The sequence below is a fragment of the Entamoeba invadens genome (genome assembly GCF_000330505.1).
Source record: "Entamoeba invadens IP1 unplaced genomic scaffold scaff_1105074726711, whole genome shotgun sequence".
In the NCBI taxonomy this organism is placed as follows: Eukaryota; Evosea; order Mastigamoebida; family Endamoebidae; genus Entamoeba; species Entamoeba invadens.
The window spans coordinates 474,911-491,841 of record NW_004443648.1 but is presented as its reverse complement, the minus strand read 5'-3'; the positions used below and the strand labels follow the sequence as shown (position 1 = coordinate 491,841).

General features: G+C 33.2%; 5 protein-coding genes across 5 annotated transcripts; 3 read left to right on the top strand and 2 right to left on the bottom strand.

The window, feature by feature from the left end:
• Positions 1 to 3,631: 3,631 nt before the first annotated feature.
• Positions 3,632 to 4,045, bottom strand: EIN_055240 (hypothetical protein; the record flags this gene model as incomplete). Its single annotated transcript, XM_004259942.1, has 1 exon — positions 3,632 to 4,045. The coding sequence occupies one exon, from the start codon at positions 4,043 to 4,045 to the stop codon at positions 3,632 to 3,634; it is 414 nt and encodes a 137-aa protein (XP_004259990.1).
• A 380-nt stretch (positions 4,046 to 4,425) lies between these two features.
• EIN_055230 (hypothetical protein) lies at positions 4,426 to 9,183 on the top strand (the record flags this gene model as incomplete). Its single annotated transcript, XM_004259941.1, has 1 exon — positions 4,426 to 9,183. The coding sequence occupies one exon, from the start codon at positions 4,426 to 4,428 to the stop codon at positions 9,181 to 9,183; it is 4,758 nt and encodes a 1,585-aa protein (XP_004259989.1).
• Positions 9,184 to 9,759: 576 nt separating this feature from the next.
• EIN_055220 (hypothetical protein) lies at positions 9,760 to 10,428 on the bottom strand (the record flags this gene model as incomplete). Its single annotated transcript, XM_004259940.1, has 1 exon — positions 9,760 to 10,428. The coding sequence occupies one exon, from the start codon at positions 10,426 to 10,428 to the stop codon at positions 9,760 to 9,762; it is 669 nt and encodes a 222-aa protein (XP_004259988.1).
• Positions 10,429 to 12,144: 1,716 nt separating this feature from the next.
• Positions 12,145 to 12,828, top strand: EIN_055210 (hypothetical protein; the record flags this gene model as incomplete). The annotated part of the gene is made up of 1 exon (XM_004259939.1): positions 12,145 to 12,828. One exon carries the CDS (start codon positions 12,145 to 12,147, stop codon positions 12,826 to 12,828), a length of 684 nt encoding a protein of 227 aa, XP_004259987.1.
• A 202-nt stretch (positions 12,829 to 13,030) lies between these two features.
• On the top strand, positions 13,031 to 16,873 carry EIN_055200 (hypothetical protein; the record flags this gene model as incomplete). The annotated part of the gene is made up of 1 exon (XM_004259938.1): positions 13,031 to 16,873. One exon carries the CDS (start codon positions 13,031 to 13,033, stop codon positions 16,871 to 16,873), a length of 3,843 nt encoding a protein of 1,280 aa, XP_004259986.1.
• Positions 16,874 to 16,931: the final 58 nt, after the last annotated feature.

The window sequence follows — 16,931 nt, the reverse complement described above, 5'->3', positions numbered from 1 at the left end:
TAAAGAATAATAATAATAATTTAAAAATTTTAATTGACAACAAAAAGATAAATTACTCATAATGTAAAAAACAACAAAAATTAAAAATATACACCAAATAAAACAATAAAATAGCATTGATAGACAAAGAAGTTTGGTTTTTTGTTGTTTGAAAAATTAAAAATATAGTTGTGGTTTACCTTATTCATTTTAAACACTCTTTTCAATAGATTATTAAAATATGTAACTGTATACATCAACTTGTCAAGAGTCAACAACAAACAATTGATTAAACAGTCCATATATTTGACAATAAGTTAGATAACAATATAAAAATATGTGGATTATTTGTAGTGGAGGGAAATTGTTTTTAAAACAATAATATATTTGACACTAAAAACTGTTTTAATGATTGCTTGTTATATTTTAATTTCTTTTGATAAAAACTCTTCAAAAGATTACTCACAATATGGTAAATACCAAAAGATGAAAAAAAAATATATTATAGACAGAAAAAACAGTCAAAAATCTTGCTACATCGTATTGTCTGAAAAAACACACAGTTAATAGAATGGATTTTTTTGAAAAATTTTTATTTTTTATGAAGACTATTACAGATAGAAGAATTATTGGTTGTCATAGAAAAAGTGGTTGTCATGAAAATAATGTTATTATAAACAAAAATGTTTTTATATTCATTATTATTAATAATATAGATGATAAATGCCTAATAAATAATAAAAAAAACTGATAATAATATTTCTTCATGGAAAATGAAAATATGCCTGTTAACCCAGTTATGGACAATGATATTCACGTTGTTGTTCCATTGAAATTGGTCGATATAATGAGTCCAAAATTCATTGAAAATCATCCAGAAAGCAAAATTCAACAAGATAGCAGTAAAATAATTCAGTTAATCGAAGGGTTAAATAACAAAGAAGAAATGTTCAAACACATAAACGAAGCAGAAAAATCAATAAAAGAACAACATAAAATATATTTCTCTCAAAATGATATAGAGAATGCCCGCAACATTTCAAATTTTCTTTGTGATGATGAATATTTTTTCCAACTTCCCTCAAGACGCGAACAAATTGGTGTCATATTTGCGATATTTGAAAAATGCCAAGGAGCTTCAAACCGATCTGTTGGTATTCTGTTTGGTATTCATCACAATTCAGTCAGAAAAGAAAGTCTTGAATACAAAAAAGATTGCAAAATGGGGAGACGACAAACTGGAAGACCTTCTCTATTCGACGAACGATTAACTATCATAACCAAAGCTTTTGTGAATTATTGTTCAACTCAGAAACTGGCATTAACTGTTGGGTCATTTGCTTCTGTTGCTAAAATGGTAACGGGATACAATTTTAAACGAGATACATTGCGTAAATGGGTTATTAGATCATTTGAACTTAAATCTGTAACAGGATCACCAGAAGAACTTGGACGCTTGTTTATCGAGCCCAAAGATATCTTGGAGAATTACTTAAATCTTACACAATTTAATGGGTTTGATATGCGTTTTGTATTTAATGTGGATGAGATTGGGTTTCAAGATTTTGCAGATAGTACATCAGTTAAGGTGTTTGTTCCAAAAACTGCGGACGTTTCAAAAATTAAGATTGGTGTTGGAAGGTCAGGGAAACGGTCGAGTGTCATATGTATGATTTGTTTGGATGGAAGTCTGGTTTGTCCTGGTATGGTTATTACAAACCAAAAAATTCATATTGATGTATTGAGAAGGTTTCCGGATGTTAGTTTCTTCCAGAGTCAAACTGGATTCGTCACCAAACAAATATTCAGTGATTGGCTGCTTTTGGTTGTTGTTCCTTTTATAGAGACAAAAAGATTTCTTTTCCATTTATCTCGAGATACCTGGGCGTTGATAACATTGGATGGGTTCAGTGGACACGACTTCGAAACATTGAAGGATATACTCCTTGACCATTACATCATTCTTCACAAATACACTGCCCATTGTTCACATCTCATCCAGCCCTTGGATTTGTGTTTCTTTGGTAACTGGAAGAAGAAATGTAGTACAATAACGCCCATTTACAGAACAAGTGTTTCTTCTTCTTTTTTGCCTTCGCACTATCAACAACATCCAGAACAACAGAATAGCGAAGAAATTGGATCACAAAGTTTAGTATCAGCAATGAAAGATCTTGTTGAAACACTGACAAATAATAACAATATTTCGGCAGACGCTTTGCGAGACAAAGGAAAACGACTTCAATCTGGTGAACGTTTGAAAAATTCTATAATAAAAACACTTAATGCGTTAGATGCTGCAAACACACATGAAGCAGTAATAAGTTCTTTTGAAAGAGCGGGAATGACAACACGATACATAGGAGGAAAGTTTAAGTTTTTCGTCAATATTCAGTCTGCAACAAGACTTATAAACGAATTTCAGACTTATTTCGAACAAAACGTGTTTTCTAACACTTCTTTAATTAGCAAACTCACTGCCCCAAACAATGATTTGAAGATGATCCCAATTGCACAATTGTCCCCGAAACATAAGAAAATGACAAATGAAGAAATATTGGGTCATCTGGATACAATATCAAATATGATCACTGAAGAGGGTTTGGATGAATGTGGCTACTCAATGATTAAATCTTCTCTCAAAACTTTATGCACCTACAAACCTGTTTATCACAATCAAACTGGTTATCAATTTATGCCCCCTCTTCCACTTATTCACCCAAGAATACAAATCCCCAACATTGATGAGTTTGATCTCGAAAATGATGATTGGATTGACCTTGAATATGGGTCTCATTACAATACTGAGGATGAATAACGATAAATTATTAATTTTGAGTTTTTGTTTTTAATAAATTTTATTTTGCTTTTTAAGTTTGACAACCACTTTCTAAAAAATCAATCCAAACTACCACAGGCTTCCCGTAAATTTGCTTGTTAAACAACTAACAATTTATAATTAATAAAAATAAATATATAAAAATACTTTTTTATACTCTTGACGACTACTTTTTCTATGACAACCACTTTTTCTTGCATCTGTATGTACATATATTTTGTGTGTGTTTTTAATTATCACTGATGTGTTCATGTATCTTTTGCAATTTGTATTTCATTTCAACTCAAAACCAATAGTTTTTTTGTTTAGTGTATAAAAAACATATTTGTTTGTTTTGAAATAAATGTTATTGCATTTTACCATTATTTTTATTTTGCCATTTTTTTTACGTTTTTGTCATAAAATTTTATTTTTTTTTCATTTTTTTCGCAATTTATTTGTTTATTAGTTCAAAATTTGAACTCGTTATTCCATTTTCATTTTACTACAATTGAACTACACTGTATAATATAATTTTTTTCAAAAAAACAAAAACACTGCTCTTTTTAACAGTATTGGTTTGTTGGGGATTAGGTATGTCGGCGAGTTAATATTTAAGAATTTTATATAATGTTTTTATAAAATCAAAATTATTTAACTCTTTTTAATTTTTTTATTATATAAATCAATTATTAGTTTAATAATAAAATTTTAGCAAAAAAAATTATATTCAATAACCAATTCTATTACTATTTTTAATAGCATTAATTAACAATTTAAAACAATAGTTGCTTATTAGTTAAAAAAATGATTAACAATAACAAGAGTTACAACTCAAGAACTTTGTATGTAAGAATTAATGTGAATGGTAAGTGTCACAAATTGATAGATAAGATCAGCATAGCACCTAGCCATTGCCTCTTTGTTGATAAATATAGGGACACCATCCAATCCATTTCCTTCAAATTTAGTAAAGTTATTATAAAGAGTAGTTTCATAGAGTTCAAGTTGTTGTTCAAACAAAAGAGATGGCAAATTATTAGTAGTCGACTTCTTATAAAGTTCGCAGATCTTTTTGAACATATTAAGGCGCTTTTGTATATCGGCAGCACACAACCGAACACCATCAGGTTGGTTAATGATATTTAAAATAGCTTCTTTGATGGTCGGTTTTAATTGTTTGAGCGTATCGACTTTGACTTTTGTTGTTGTGTTGTTATTTTGTGGGATATCAACAGTGATTTCCATGATATAAATATTACTAGTTTCTTTGTTAATGAAATATTCATATGATGTTTATTTTTACCCGGCATCCCATGTCTGGGTGTCTTTTTGAATAGAATTTATATAGTTTAAATTAATCATTTAAATAGTTTTAGATGGTTCTTGAAAAAACGAAAGGCACTGGAAGACAAGAACCAAATACACATACACAATGTATAATTTGCCGTTTTTTTATCATTTGCACTTCACACAAAAATAAAAGAACCCCAAACTATAAAATTACAATAAAATAATCATAAATAAACTATTAATTAAACCAAAGAAAAAAAGAAAACACTTGGCAACTCGAGCCAAAAAAGACCAAAAAAGTGGACGGTTAAACATCCAAATAACTTGTTTTTCAGATGTCAGTCTCAGGGAAACAAATACCCAAAAAGAGGACCTTTGACGAGTTCATTAGTGGGAGTTTGTGTATAGAGTCACGAGACGACATGGTCGAGTTTTTCGAGGATATCGAGCGATTTATTTTTCAGATCTCTCCCACCCGTCGCACCGTGTCGGTCTCGTCGCGCGACCAACTTTCGAAGAAGTCTCTGAGCGATTGGTTAAAGGCAAACAGTGAGATGATAGGTCAAATGCTCTCATCTGAGATTGCTGATGGTAGTGTGTTTAAATCGGCTTCTACAACAGTGTCTTTCATGCTCGAACTCAAAATTCTTAAAGATGGTCTTCTACTCACTTGGCTCTCTAAAGCTGTTCATCAAACATTCTTTAGTGATGTATCAAATATGCTCTTAGATGTGGTGCAATATCTTTCGAATGAAGAAGCTGAGGATATTTTCAAGACGATGAGAGAATGGAAAGGTCGCCCTGATGTCTTTGTCCCATTACTAAAAACGTACGTTATAAAATGTAGTAAGTATGGCTTCAAATTTGCGAGCAAAGAAAAGATGATCCCCGTCGTTCAGAAGTGGGTGAAAGGCTGTTATCGACCGAGTGAAAGTGATTGGTGGATCAATTCATTAGAAGAAATAGCCGAGTTGTTACAAGCGAAGAGTGTAGATGACTTTTTAAGTGAGAGTGTAGAACAGTATATTAATGTGAAGAATAACATTATTGTGACAACAAAAGTAGTCACAATAGCAATGAAAGTTAGAGGGGAATATAGTGGGTTAGAACGGGAATTATTATTTTTAAAAAAGGTTGTTGAAGTATTAGAAACGTCTGATAAGGATGAGAGTGTTATAGTTCCCACATTAGAATTATTAAAAGTTTATATAGAAAACACACATATTAATTTGAATGCTGCAATTTTAGTTCAAATCTGTACGATTATGTCGGACGTTTTAGATAAGACGGACATGTTATTCAAATTTTTGAATGAAAGTGTCGTGAAAGAAAAAAAATCTCCCCCACAAGAAATTAGCACGTCTTTAATGACTTTCCTGGAAGGGCATATTTCGTCTATTGACTCCCAAAATGGAATGATTTGCCTGCAACGTGTCATCGTCCATTACAATTCTACTATAACTAAAACTATCGTTTTTTCAGACGAAAAAATAGAAGTTGTTGACAAAACGGGAAATGGAAAAGTCCATGGTATCCATTTGTTATGGGAAGTCGCAATAGCTAATAAGAACTTATATTTACCTATAGTGGATTATATGGCAAAATTCTTTTGTAATGTCCCAATGACCATATGCCCCTTTGTTGTTGACACGTTTACATCTTTATGTACGTCGACAGATACAGTTTACTTAGTCAAGACGTTAATTTTGTTTATAGAAAAGACTAAAGAGTTGATTAAAGACTCAACAGGTAAAAATACGGTAGACGTTTATTTAGAAGAGGACAATGATAATCCATTGAACTGTACGGAGTTCAAAAGTAGTTTGCAGTCCGTGAATAGTAAACCAGATGATTCTATAAAAGAAATTATTAAAAACTCAAATACCTTCCTTGATAACTTTGTTCTTTCAAAAAGAATAGTTTTTCTTAGGACTTTTAACTGCGAAGATTTGGGAAGATTGCGCCTATTAGTCACCAAAAAGTTGAAAAGTTTAGTCACCGAAAACAAAGCAAAAATCCCAAAGGCGTTCGAATTCGTCCAAAGCGTTGACGAGGAGGAATTGATCGGAAGAGTCTACTTTTACAACAAAGAAAATATTTTAACGGACGAAAAAAACTCAAATCTTGGCAAAGAAGTGACGATAAAATTCGGCGAATACACACCCGTCATCTATCAGGAACACCGCGACGAAATGGTGAAAAAAATTCGATGTACTAATAAAAAACTAGTTGAAAAACTAATATCTATAATACAGTCTAACACTCAAGTCGTCGCATATTCGTGTTGGCTTCTCTTAGAAGTGTTGTTCGACTTCATCTCGGAGTTAACCGATTTGAATTCCGCTCTATCAGAAATCACAACAAAACCCACAGACGCAAGTATACTCCCAGCCCTTGCTTTTGTCGTCAAGTCCTTAACCACAGAGAACAAAAATTCGCTCGCTATTTTAGAGGACAATTTTGCGAGCATTTTGAATTTAACGAGCTCGTTAATAAAACAAAGTCAACATGAAAAAACGACGATTGGCGGAGTTATTATCGAGCAACTCAGTCACATAGTTTGGCATGTTTTCTGTCGTGTTAAAAACCTAAGGAGCTCGATGGATTTTGAAAATGTTTTATCAGATGAGTTTTTGACGTATATTGATAGTGAGTTACAAAGATATTCGAAGACGAACGAAGCGATGGAAATGACAAGGAAATACACGACACTGATGTATATGAGTTTTTTATTCAGCGGAATGATATATAATAACAACAACTGCTTCTACGAAAGATTTGTGTACTATCTGAAGGAAAAGGATAAGCCTAACGACTTGAACGAACTCTTGAAACTCATTTGGTGGTATGACGATGAAAGATCAAAGAAATATATTATCAAGTTCTACGAGATGTTCTTTAATAACAACCTCGAAACGTCGGGATATTACTGTGTTTTAAAGGAAATCGTTCCACGGTACCTCTCACTCAATGGTGAATCTCAAGTCCTCAACACTTTGTGCGAAAATATATTAAATAGGTTGTTGAATTATATCGAAACTAATAACAAAAATGTGAAGAATGTCCAGGGTTTAGTCGAGTTAATACAGTTGGCAAATTTAATTGTGCAAAGCTGCCCTCGTTACGCACAAACACTCAATCTCGGATTCTCATATCTTCCATTCCTCAACGCGTTTCTTTTTCCTCTTGTGATTGATGATTTTTCAGATCAGTTCCCGCGGTGCAAAAGTCAAGAAATGCGGAAAGCAGGCTTTGACTTTGTGATGGAAATAACAAATGACGACTTCAGATTGAAATTGCTCCTGTCTCATTTGTGCAAATTTTTTTCATTCCACACACGACAGAAATTACAGTTTTCCCCTCCACTCATCAAAGGAAAGCCAAAACTTGTCGAAGTCATTTATCAGTTCTCGTCATTTTTCTCTTCTCAATTTTTGACGCAAAGATTCAAAATTCCAGAACGTAGCCAAATTAATAACCCCAAAATTGAAAACGTTTTGGATGAAGTCCAAAAAGTCGTCCTTAAACTTCAGTCCACGCCTGACGAAATTTGTACCACAGAGTCACTTGAACGTCTTTTATCTGATGACTTCAGTGAGTCATGTGAAGACACGGTACACATCTTACACACGTTCTTTGACATACTGAAAAACTCTGAGTCCTCGGAATTCTCCGGTGCTATTTCAATCTTAAAGCACAGTGAAAACAACTTCTCGATATCTCAAGAAATAGCAAAACAAACAGCCCATCTAGTCTTCTTAAGTTTAGAGGAAGATGATATCGAGGAGGCTGTATCTTTAACGAAAATAACTCCTGTCGAATCCAACTTTGAGTACTATTTATATGGAACAATTGGCAGCGATTCGTCACAATTTCAAATAGATGGGACTTGGTTTTATTATGGAAATAATCGCATTGATCGTGTTGAGTCTGTCTGTGTCAAGAAGCGGAGCTCTGCGGTATTTGTTTACCGCAAAATAAAGATCGAAAAGGATCCAACGAAGAAAGTCAAGTTTTCTTTCAAGAACGAAGTGATGATGTTCGAACAAGCGTTTCAGAATTTTGTTTATGGGATAACAGTCAAAGCCGAAGCACTAGTGCCGTATGAGACTTTACAATTTGTCTTCTTTTATTTCGACGTTGTTTACTTGCGTTTGCCCCGCCTCCCTTTGGCGTCCAAATGGAATGTCACGTTCCACGAATTGTACGATATGACGCAGAACGATGAGTGGGTACTCACGCGTTTCAATGACGTTCAGTTGTTGGACACTTATTCAAGATGTCGAAGCCCTGAAATCCGTGCGGCAGTTTACGATTTGCTTCACACCATTATCGAAAAGAATTTCAATGACGACGTCGAGAAGAACAAACGCCTGAAGATCGAAGAATTTATTAAAACGTGTTTGTTGTGTATAGAAAGTTCTCCCTCGTTTTTGGTAGTCGAGTTGTTTGACTTCTACGCCGTCAACTCGTTCAAAGAAATGAATTATGTCGTTGCAGAACTTAATTGCTTCGAGCGTATCTTAAAAATTGTGAAAAGCAAAAACGGAACCTTTTTACCCAACAACTGCGCCGCATCGTTATTACGGACGTTCTATACGTTATACGTGAATTGTGAATTTGGTGAGATCAAAGATGGTAACAAACGTGTATCAAAGCAGTTGGTCCATTTGGACAACGACCGATTTATGGACGATACGGAGTTTTTGTATGCAATTACTAAGTTTGAAGTTACCAATTTGTTCTTGGAGGAATTCATGAGAGTCACGTTTCTTGGTAACGTCGAGAGGACGACTAATTTCTTGTTGAAGTTCTTTCAGAATTTGGAGGAAGTGTCAATGCCACAAATAGTATTTTTGAAAAACCTCTTTAAGATCAACGAACGAATGTCCAATGAAATGGCAAAGGCTCTCAACAAGTCACTGAAAGTATCTCTTCAAAAAATCACATGTCTACAAGAAGCTGTTAATATCGCAAACGAAATCATCATCCTTTCGGAATTGTCGAGTTCTGTTGTTGCTGCATTCAAAAACAGTACAAAGCAAATCAATGATGCGCTCAATGTTTACGCTCTGAAAATCGTGTTTGTGTAACTTATCTTTTTTATTTCTTTTTGATATGAATTTATTATATAAACTAATATAATGTTAGCTAATATCTTTAATTATTCCAAAAATTTACTAATTTCATTAATTCATTTTATTAAAGAATTGTACAAATTGTTTTTACTATAATTTCTAATAATTAATAGTATTTTGAAAAAATCAAAAAGCAGACAAATATTTTCACTTGTTTTTTCTTTCTTATTTCTTTTCAAAAACGAAATAAAAACATACTAAAAAATTGTATTTACCGATTCTAAATTAGAATAGTTTTTATTAATTATAAATATTAAAGTTGAAAGATTTTTTGAATTCGAAATGAATAACAAAACAACCCAATTTTTTGAAAAAATGTTATTTGATTGGTGTAATGCAAAATTGATAATTCTTAACCAAAAAAACTAATATTTGTTTTTTTACAAATTCTTAAGTAATTTCCTGTGTTATTATAATTCAAATAATAATATTTATCTTCAAAGAGGTGTAAAGATAACACCTTTCATCGCTTTGCTGATGCAAAAAATACTTCAGAGAAACCAGTAAAAGTAAAAAAATACAAAACAGAAGTTACAAAGGTAGGCACTGAGCTATAAACGTTCTCCCAAGTTTTTGTGTTAATGTAAAGTCGTTTTTGAAGAAACTTGCTGTTTTGGATGTTTTCAGTATTTCATTGAAAAAGGTGTTAATTTCCCTTCCCATGTGTTGTATTTGATTTCTGTCGAACACCAAGACACCGTTATAAAATATCTCAGAGACGCGTTCGAGGCGAAACGACTTCGACGACTTCTTCGACAATTTTGTGTTGAAGAAGAAGCCCAACTCGCTTAAGACGTCGATCATATAGTTGTTCACATAAGCACTTGCACTCTTCGCCGTCCTCCGTTTGACTGTTTTCTCCTTCAGTTTCTTCTTCTCCGTGTCAGACGTCAGTTTCAGTGTTAAGTCTTCTGCTTTCTTTCTAATATCGACCGAGTACTCACCAAATTTTATTTTGGTCACTTTTGGTAAGGTACACGTGATGGTCGACTCTTTGCCAGGTCGTTCTATCTCAAAGGAGCAATATCTGTTTAAGAGAGCCAAGACAACAGCTTGTTGGTAACATAACATGTCTTTGAACTCATTGTCGCGTTTCAGAGTGTTCTGGGTGGACATTTGAATGCGTGTGATCTGACTTTCCACAGTCTGAGTTCTTTTTATATAACGATGGAAGTTGGGGAAAGCGCTATTTTTGAACATACTAACCACCGTCCTTCCAAGTACAGAGGTGGTGCAACGTGGAATTTGGAAGATTCTTGGACACCGTCTTTTACTCTTTTATTTGGAATTAACGGGTAGAGGTTCTGAAAAGACTAATGTGCTTGATAATCCATTCGTCATTCAAAATATTTTGAATGTTTTTATTACTTCGTGATAATGAAAACAGCTAAGATTTTAGATTACACTCAGATGAATTCAAGGAATTAAAAAATGAGAAGCAAAACTTGTTGAGTGGTGAATCAATAATTTAAGCAATTTTGGTCTCGGGGTACTACTGATCAAACAACAAAACTAGTATTTATAGTTTTTTTATTACTTGTTTTTATCTTTCGTTGACTGGGGTAACATTCACCAGTTTTCTGTTTTTCTATTTGTTCATTAATACTTGGGTTATTTATATTCTGTGTTTACCATTGAGTTGATTTTGTCATTATTTAAAAACAAATTTTCTTCATTTATGAAAGTTCGGATAATCCATTTTTGCTAATGTTTATCTCACTTTAACGATTCTCTGGGTTTCAAGACTATTTTTTATTGATATAATAATGATGTCTGCATGTATATTTGATCGTACGCATTTCTGTCATTTGGGTCAAAGCTTTAAAAACTTTTAAAGTTAATTTCATTGAAAAAATCGTTTAAATTAACGATTCATTAATCCCCACAAATTGGATTAACTCCACTTTAACTATTTAAAGTTATATCAGCCAAATTTTAACTGATAGAACGGGGAAACCCAACAATGTGACCCCCAGTTTTAAAAATAAGAACAATTAATTTATTAATTACATAACAATATTGTTTTTCATAAGGGTTCTTTGACATATTATTGGGCTACAATTTCTTGTTTTGCGAAAAAACAATTGTGGGGTATTCACTTTTGGCACCAAAGACCCAAAGGTTTCAAAAATGCATTTTTGGCTTCCTTCCTTATTTTGTTGCACTTTTTACAACTTATTTAAAAAATATTATTAATAAATGGTTATATCTATATTTTTTACTAATTAAATCAATCTTTGAGTAAAAAGACCAAAAATTCATTTCTGTGGGGACAATTCAATACTAATTCAAAAGTTTTTTATTTTTTTTGTTATTGAAACTTTATTCGAAAATCAGTAAATAGTTTTTTATAGTATTAAAATAATTATTTAAGATTATTTTTTTATTAGTATTTCATAATTGTTTTCTTCTTTGTTTTAATTTATAATAGTTTATAGTTCATATTATTATAAAAAGTGTTATGACATTTTGTAAATAATCTATTGGGTAATATAATATTTTCAATAATTATATTTAAATACTGTGAATCTATCGAATTAATTAATTGTATATTATAATAATACTATATTAAAGTAATAATAAATATATTATATATTATAAAAATATAATATATTTTTTATTTTTTACTAATAATTATTTTATTAATATTATTTTAATTATAAACTATAATATATTTTTCAAAATAATATTATAACTAAAATACTAATATTACTAAATATTTATTTTAATAAAAATATCATTTGTATTAATTTAACATCATTAATTAAATTCTTAAAAATAATAATATTTTTTATAATATATATTGTACAAAAGAAGACAAAACTAAAATAAAATACATTTGTTATAAATTATTAAATAAAACAATGATAGAAAAAATTAAAACGAATAAATGAATAAATGAACTCAATAAATGAAATGTCACTTGAGAATAAAAGGAGTTTGAATGAAACGTACTTCTTTGGAAATAGCAACCTATACAAAAGAGATATAGATCAAGTCAAATGTGAGGTGAAAACACTTGAATTGGAAAACCTTTCAAAAAACGTCGTGTTTACCGGCGAGTTGGTTGGGAAGCGCCTGAACTTTGAAGTTGAAATTCCTCAAGACTTAGCAGGGAAGTTCTGTGTGAGTCTGTCTGCTTTTGGGCAGACAGACACCATACAACACTATCCAAAGTTGTTTTACTTGGGAAAAGGGACGTCAGTTAGTTACTTTGAGTTATCTGAGAATGGCCATTACTCTTTGAACTTAATGCAAGAGACTGACGTTGTCAAGTCAATCATTTTTTCGTTCAACACGCAACGAATCAAATTGGATATCAACGATCGCCTTGTCACTATAACTTTGGACGACTTTCGATCGATTGGAGGCGATACAATTGTTGTATACAAAGAACCTAAGTACGACCTCGTGTTGAAGAAATCCAAAATCATTCGGCAGAAACGGCTGTTGGAAAACGTTCGAATGACCTCGACAAACTTTAAGAACATCGATTTCATTATGGACCCCGGAATGTATTTGGTGTGCTACTATCGAACTCTCAATGTCACTACAGTAAGCCCCCCAATCGCTTACTCTTTTTTTAATTTTCCAAAATAAGTGTTGTATTTTTGTTCCTTAAGTTTCCGTTCGTTTTGCACATCACTCATAATTTAATCATAACAACTCTTATTATCATTATTATTATAACTTCATTATTCAATTAAATCTCTTTTGTGAGAAGTGAAAAGTAGATTTTGTGAGGGAGGAAAGATCAACCGTTTAAGGGTCGAAATATGGAGGAATTTACTTTTATAAAATTATGAAGGAACTCGACACACCAAAATTAACAGACAGGCCCCAACCACACGTGTCGAATATCATCGAGAAGAAACTTAAAAGGATGAAACAACCCGATGACACATCAAGTTATTTGACACTTGACCTAACTGTCTCAATTAATCCTTTTGCATTTAAAAGAAAACCAATGGTTAAAACAAAAAGAGAAAAAGTTTCGAGTAGATACATCTCAGTGTTTATTGACGACTTTTATCTAGAAACAAACCTCTTGGATGACCTGATTCTGAAAACATTTGAGGTAAAAAAAAAGGAAAAAATGATCGAGCTTAAATGTAGCGAGAATTGCTTTGAAAAAATTAAAATCAATGAAGCGCAAACAAAGTACTACGAACTACCAACGCAATTTCCTTTTCTCAGAGTGGAAAAAAAGTTTTTAGAAAAAACGGGAGAGTTATGTTTTAACATTTACATCGAAGATGTCGTTAATGAAGAACCAATTTTGGATTTCTGGAACACTTTGTTTTATCTTCCTGACTTCACACTTCCACCAGACAATTCTTTTATTTGGAGATATGACAATGAAACGAAAGATCATCGTTTTAACATTTCTATTTGCACAGACACACTTTTTATGAAGAAAACGTTTTTTAACAATGAAGCACAGTTTCGACCCAAAAAACAGTTTGTAGAAATCGAATCACCAATTTTTCTTGATGAAAAATTGGTGATGAAAGACCTTCAAGTTAACGGCGTTGTTATATCAAACAAAGAAAGTCGTTGGGGAGAGATGATCGCAAAAGAGATGTTAAATATTACAAGAATTGAAGACAACCAAAATTTGGTCAACAGCTTTTCGGAAACAAAAGGTATTGAAATACCAAAAATGGACGACTTTTCGTGTTCGGTGTTGTTCCCCTTTATCACAAAGAAATTTTTCATTAACGACTACAACATGGCCGAATTCGATTTGAACACAGTCCCATTCAAGATAAAGGTTGTCGCTAATGCAACATACCAAATGACAGAAGTCGGTTTATTTCCCGAGGTTTTCAAACAAAAAAACTCGACCCAACAATTCAACGTCCAAACTCAAAAAAGACAAATAAATGAAAAAGAAGATGACTTTTTAGTTGGAAGGAGTCAAACTGATGGAGTTGCCAATCTTTTGCATTGCAACGAAATGTACTATGCCAACAGAGACAAGGATTGCCAAAAACTAAGCGACAAGGAGATTGAAGAAATAATGGACGAATCCTCTCTCTTGGAAATTCAAACAACAAACCTGCAATTAAAAGGAAATAAGAGCATTTCAAAAAAGTCACAAATACTCGAAAACCCCAAAACTTTGTTTTTGTCTTCTCCAAGTGTAAGGGTACAGAACTCAACAGCAAAACTACAAGAAACAGACAAACAAGTCAATTCATGTATTCTGAAAAGCGACAATTTGGTCCAAACACCTTCAGACATAAGCGACAGCGAAATAGATGAAATACTTGACGAAATTCGCACTGTAAAATCTGCTGTTTCAAAGCACCAGAAGAGCGTTAAGGTTGTTCTCCCAGTTCTTCAAGAAAACATTCAACACGAAAGTAAATTCAAATGCAACAGGAGACCTGCCGTCTTCCAGCTTAAGAACCCCAAAAACGATTTGCAAAAGGCGATGTTTCTTGTTGGAGACGACGTGTTTGTTGTGCCGTTCGCGGACGAACTCAAAAGGCACTTTTCTTTGCGGCACACAAAAACTAAATTTAAACCAAGGATCAATTACAATATCAGCAAAAAAAGTTGTGCAGAGAGTTGCAAAAGTAACACCTTTTCAGCAGAAATAAATCCTGTTGCTTTAAATGTGGCGGAAATAAACAGTGGAGATAAAAAACGAATGGAAGAAGAAAAGTCGCCAACACACTCAAAAGCTTCTTCATTCATGACAGTCAAACTTGACAGAGAGATACGGAACAAAATAAACGTCTCTTTGTTTGACAGAGTGAATCAGTTTTTTGCTGTAACAACACCACCTGATGTTACAAACGGATTCGAAACCCGTCGCAAGAACAGCGCAGTGGAGATCGCCGAGTTTGACAATAAAAATGACTGGAAAATCAAAACCCCAATTTCCGTCCCACAAAGTGTTGTCGTGGTTCTTCCAAAAATATTTCACGCTTTTCAATCAAATGTCATTTACAACGACTTTGTAAATTATGTAGACAAAATGGAGCGAATGCAGTCAGTTTTAACGTTCCCCTCTGCACTTTGCTCGGCGATTGCAACAAAAATGTTTTCACTTCTTCGAAGTAAACCAAATGCGAAGTTTGGAATTATCGCCGAAACGGGGAACTTCGAGTTGATTAAAAAAATACTTCAACACTACTTTGAAAATCTTGTGTACTGCACTTTTGAATCTTTTAATGGAAACGAAAAAGAACACCACGAAGACTCCAAAACGACGAAGGTTGAGAACAAAGAAAACTTTTTTCCTCGAAAAACGGTCACGTTTATCTCAGACAACAATGTTCCATCTTTTGTTCGCGCCATTACATTCGATCTGTTATTTTTGATTGATTTCACGCTTCCAAAAGAGCAAGAAGAACGTGGCGCAACTAAAACAACCAGTTTAGTCTTTGTAGATACACTCTTCAACAATAAAAGTGCTGTTACAAAAAATGGGCTTTTGTTCCGTGGGTTTTCTCCTTTGAATTACAGTGTGCTGACAACAACACCATCACCAGCCAAATTCACTTTGCTGAGGTTGTTGATTGAACGTTGTGGTGGGATGAGAAGGTTTGTTGAAAAAGATTGTGTGTGGAAGTCTATCGCGAAACAGCTTCTGTTGACAGAATCGATGAAGTCAGTGTTTGTTCTCCTTCCAAAAGATGACAAGAGTTTTGAAAATGTTATTACGTCATACGAAAATAACATTGTGAATGAAGATGAAGTTTTGACAAAAGTTACCGAATGGAGGACAACGCGGCTGACAAATCTTGTTGCAGTTGTTTCTTTCAATCCAAATTATGTTGGAGATGACATTGGAAAAATCAACTTTTCGAGTATAAAAGAGCTTCTTGTTGTTTTTCCACAGAGCTTGCAAACAATTTCATTATTTGGGGAAATCTGTGAGACACACAAAATCAAATTGACACTTTTGTGGAGCGGACTGCAAACTCTCCCGGCTTTAGGGTGTTGTGCCTTGACAACTGGAGTGGCGAGAAAACATCCGCTCGACGTCAATTTTCTCATTCGCAGCTTTGAGGAATTTAAAAACCAGAAATTTGTGCATTACATTCCACCAATCCAAAAAAGCGAGAAGTTTGAAATGGAGTGCGTAATATCACAGACTCTTTATGACATGTTTTCTGAAGAGCGGACACTTGACGATAAATGCACATTTGTCACAAGGAGAATTCCGTATCACGCGATTTTTGGAAATATTATTTATGGTGTTGTCGTTGTAGACCTCAAAGACAAAAGGTGGAAGGAGCAAATAGAAAAACTGGACGCTTTATGTGCATGCAACCGCATTGCAATTGTCGTAAAAATTGATGTTGTCAACACATTTGTGGAATTTAACAACATCATTTTACTCAGAAACTTCAGTGCACCAATTTACTTCGCTGAGAGTACGGAGAATATTTTCGAGATCTTGAGAAATGTGTGTGGAAAGCAAGAGGGTAAATTTGAATGGCTGATGGAAAAGGAAAGTTTCTTTGAAAACATTCTTTCGAGCATTTCAGGTGTGCAGCCATTCATGGCACAGTTTTTATCTGCTTTTACCATGACGGACCTTGTCAGCAAACCAGAAATGTACGAGGGGTTATTGCCAAGCACCATCTCGCAACACATCAACAACGTGTTACATATGAAATTTTGAATTCAAATGATGTTTTTGTTTATCTTTAGTTTGTTTTTAGTTCATATTTTGCTTTCTT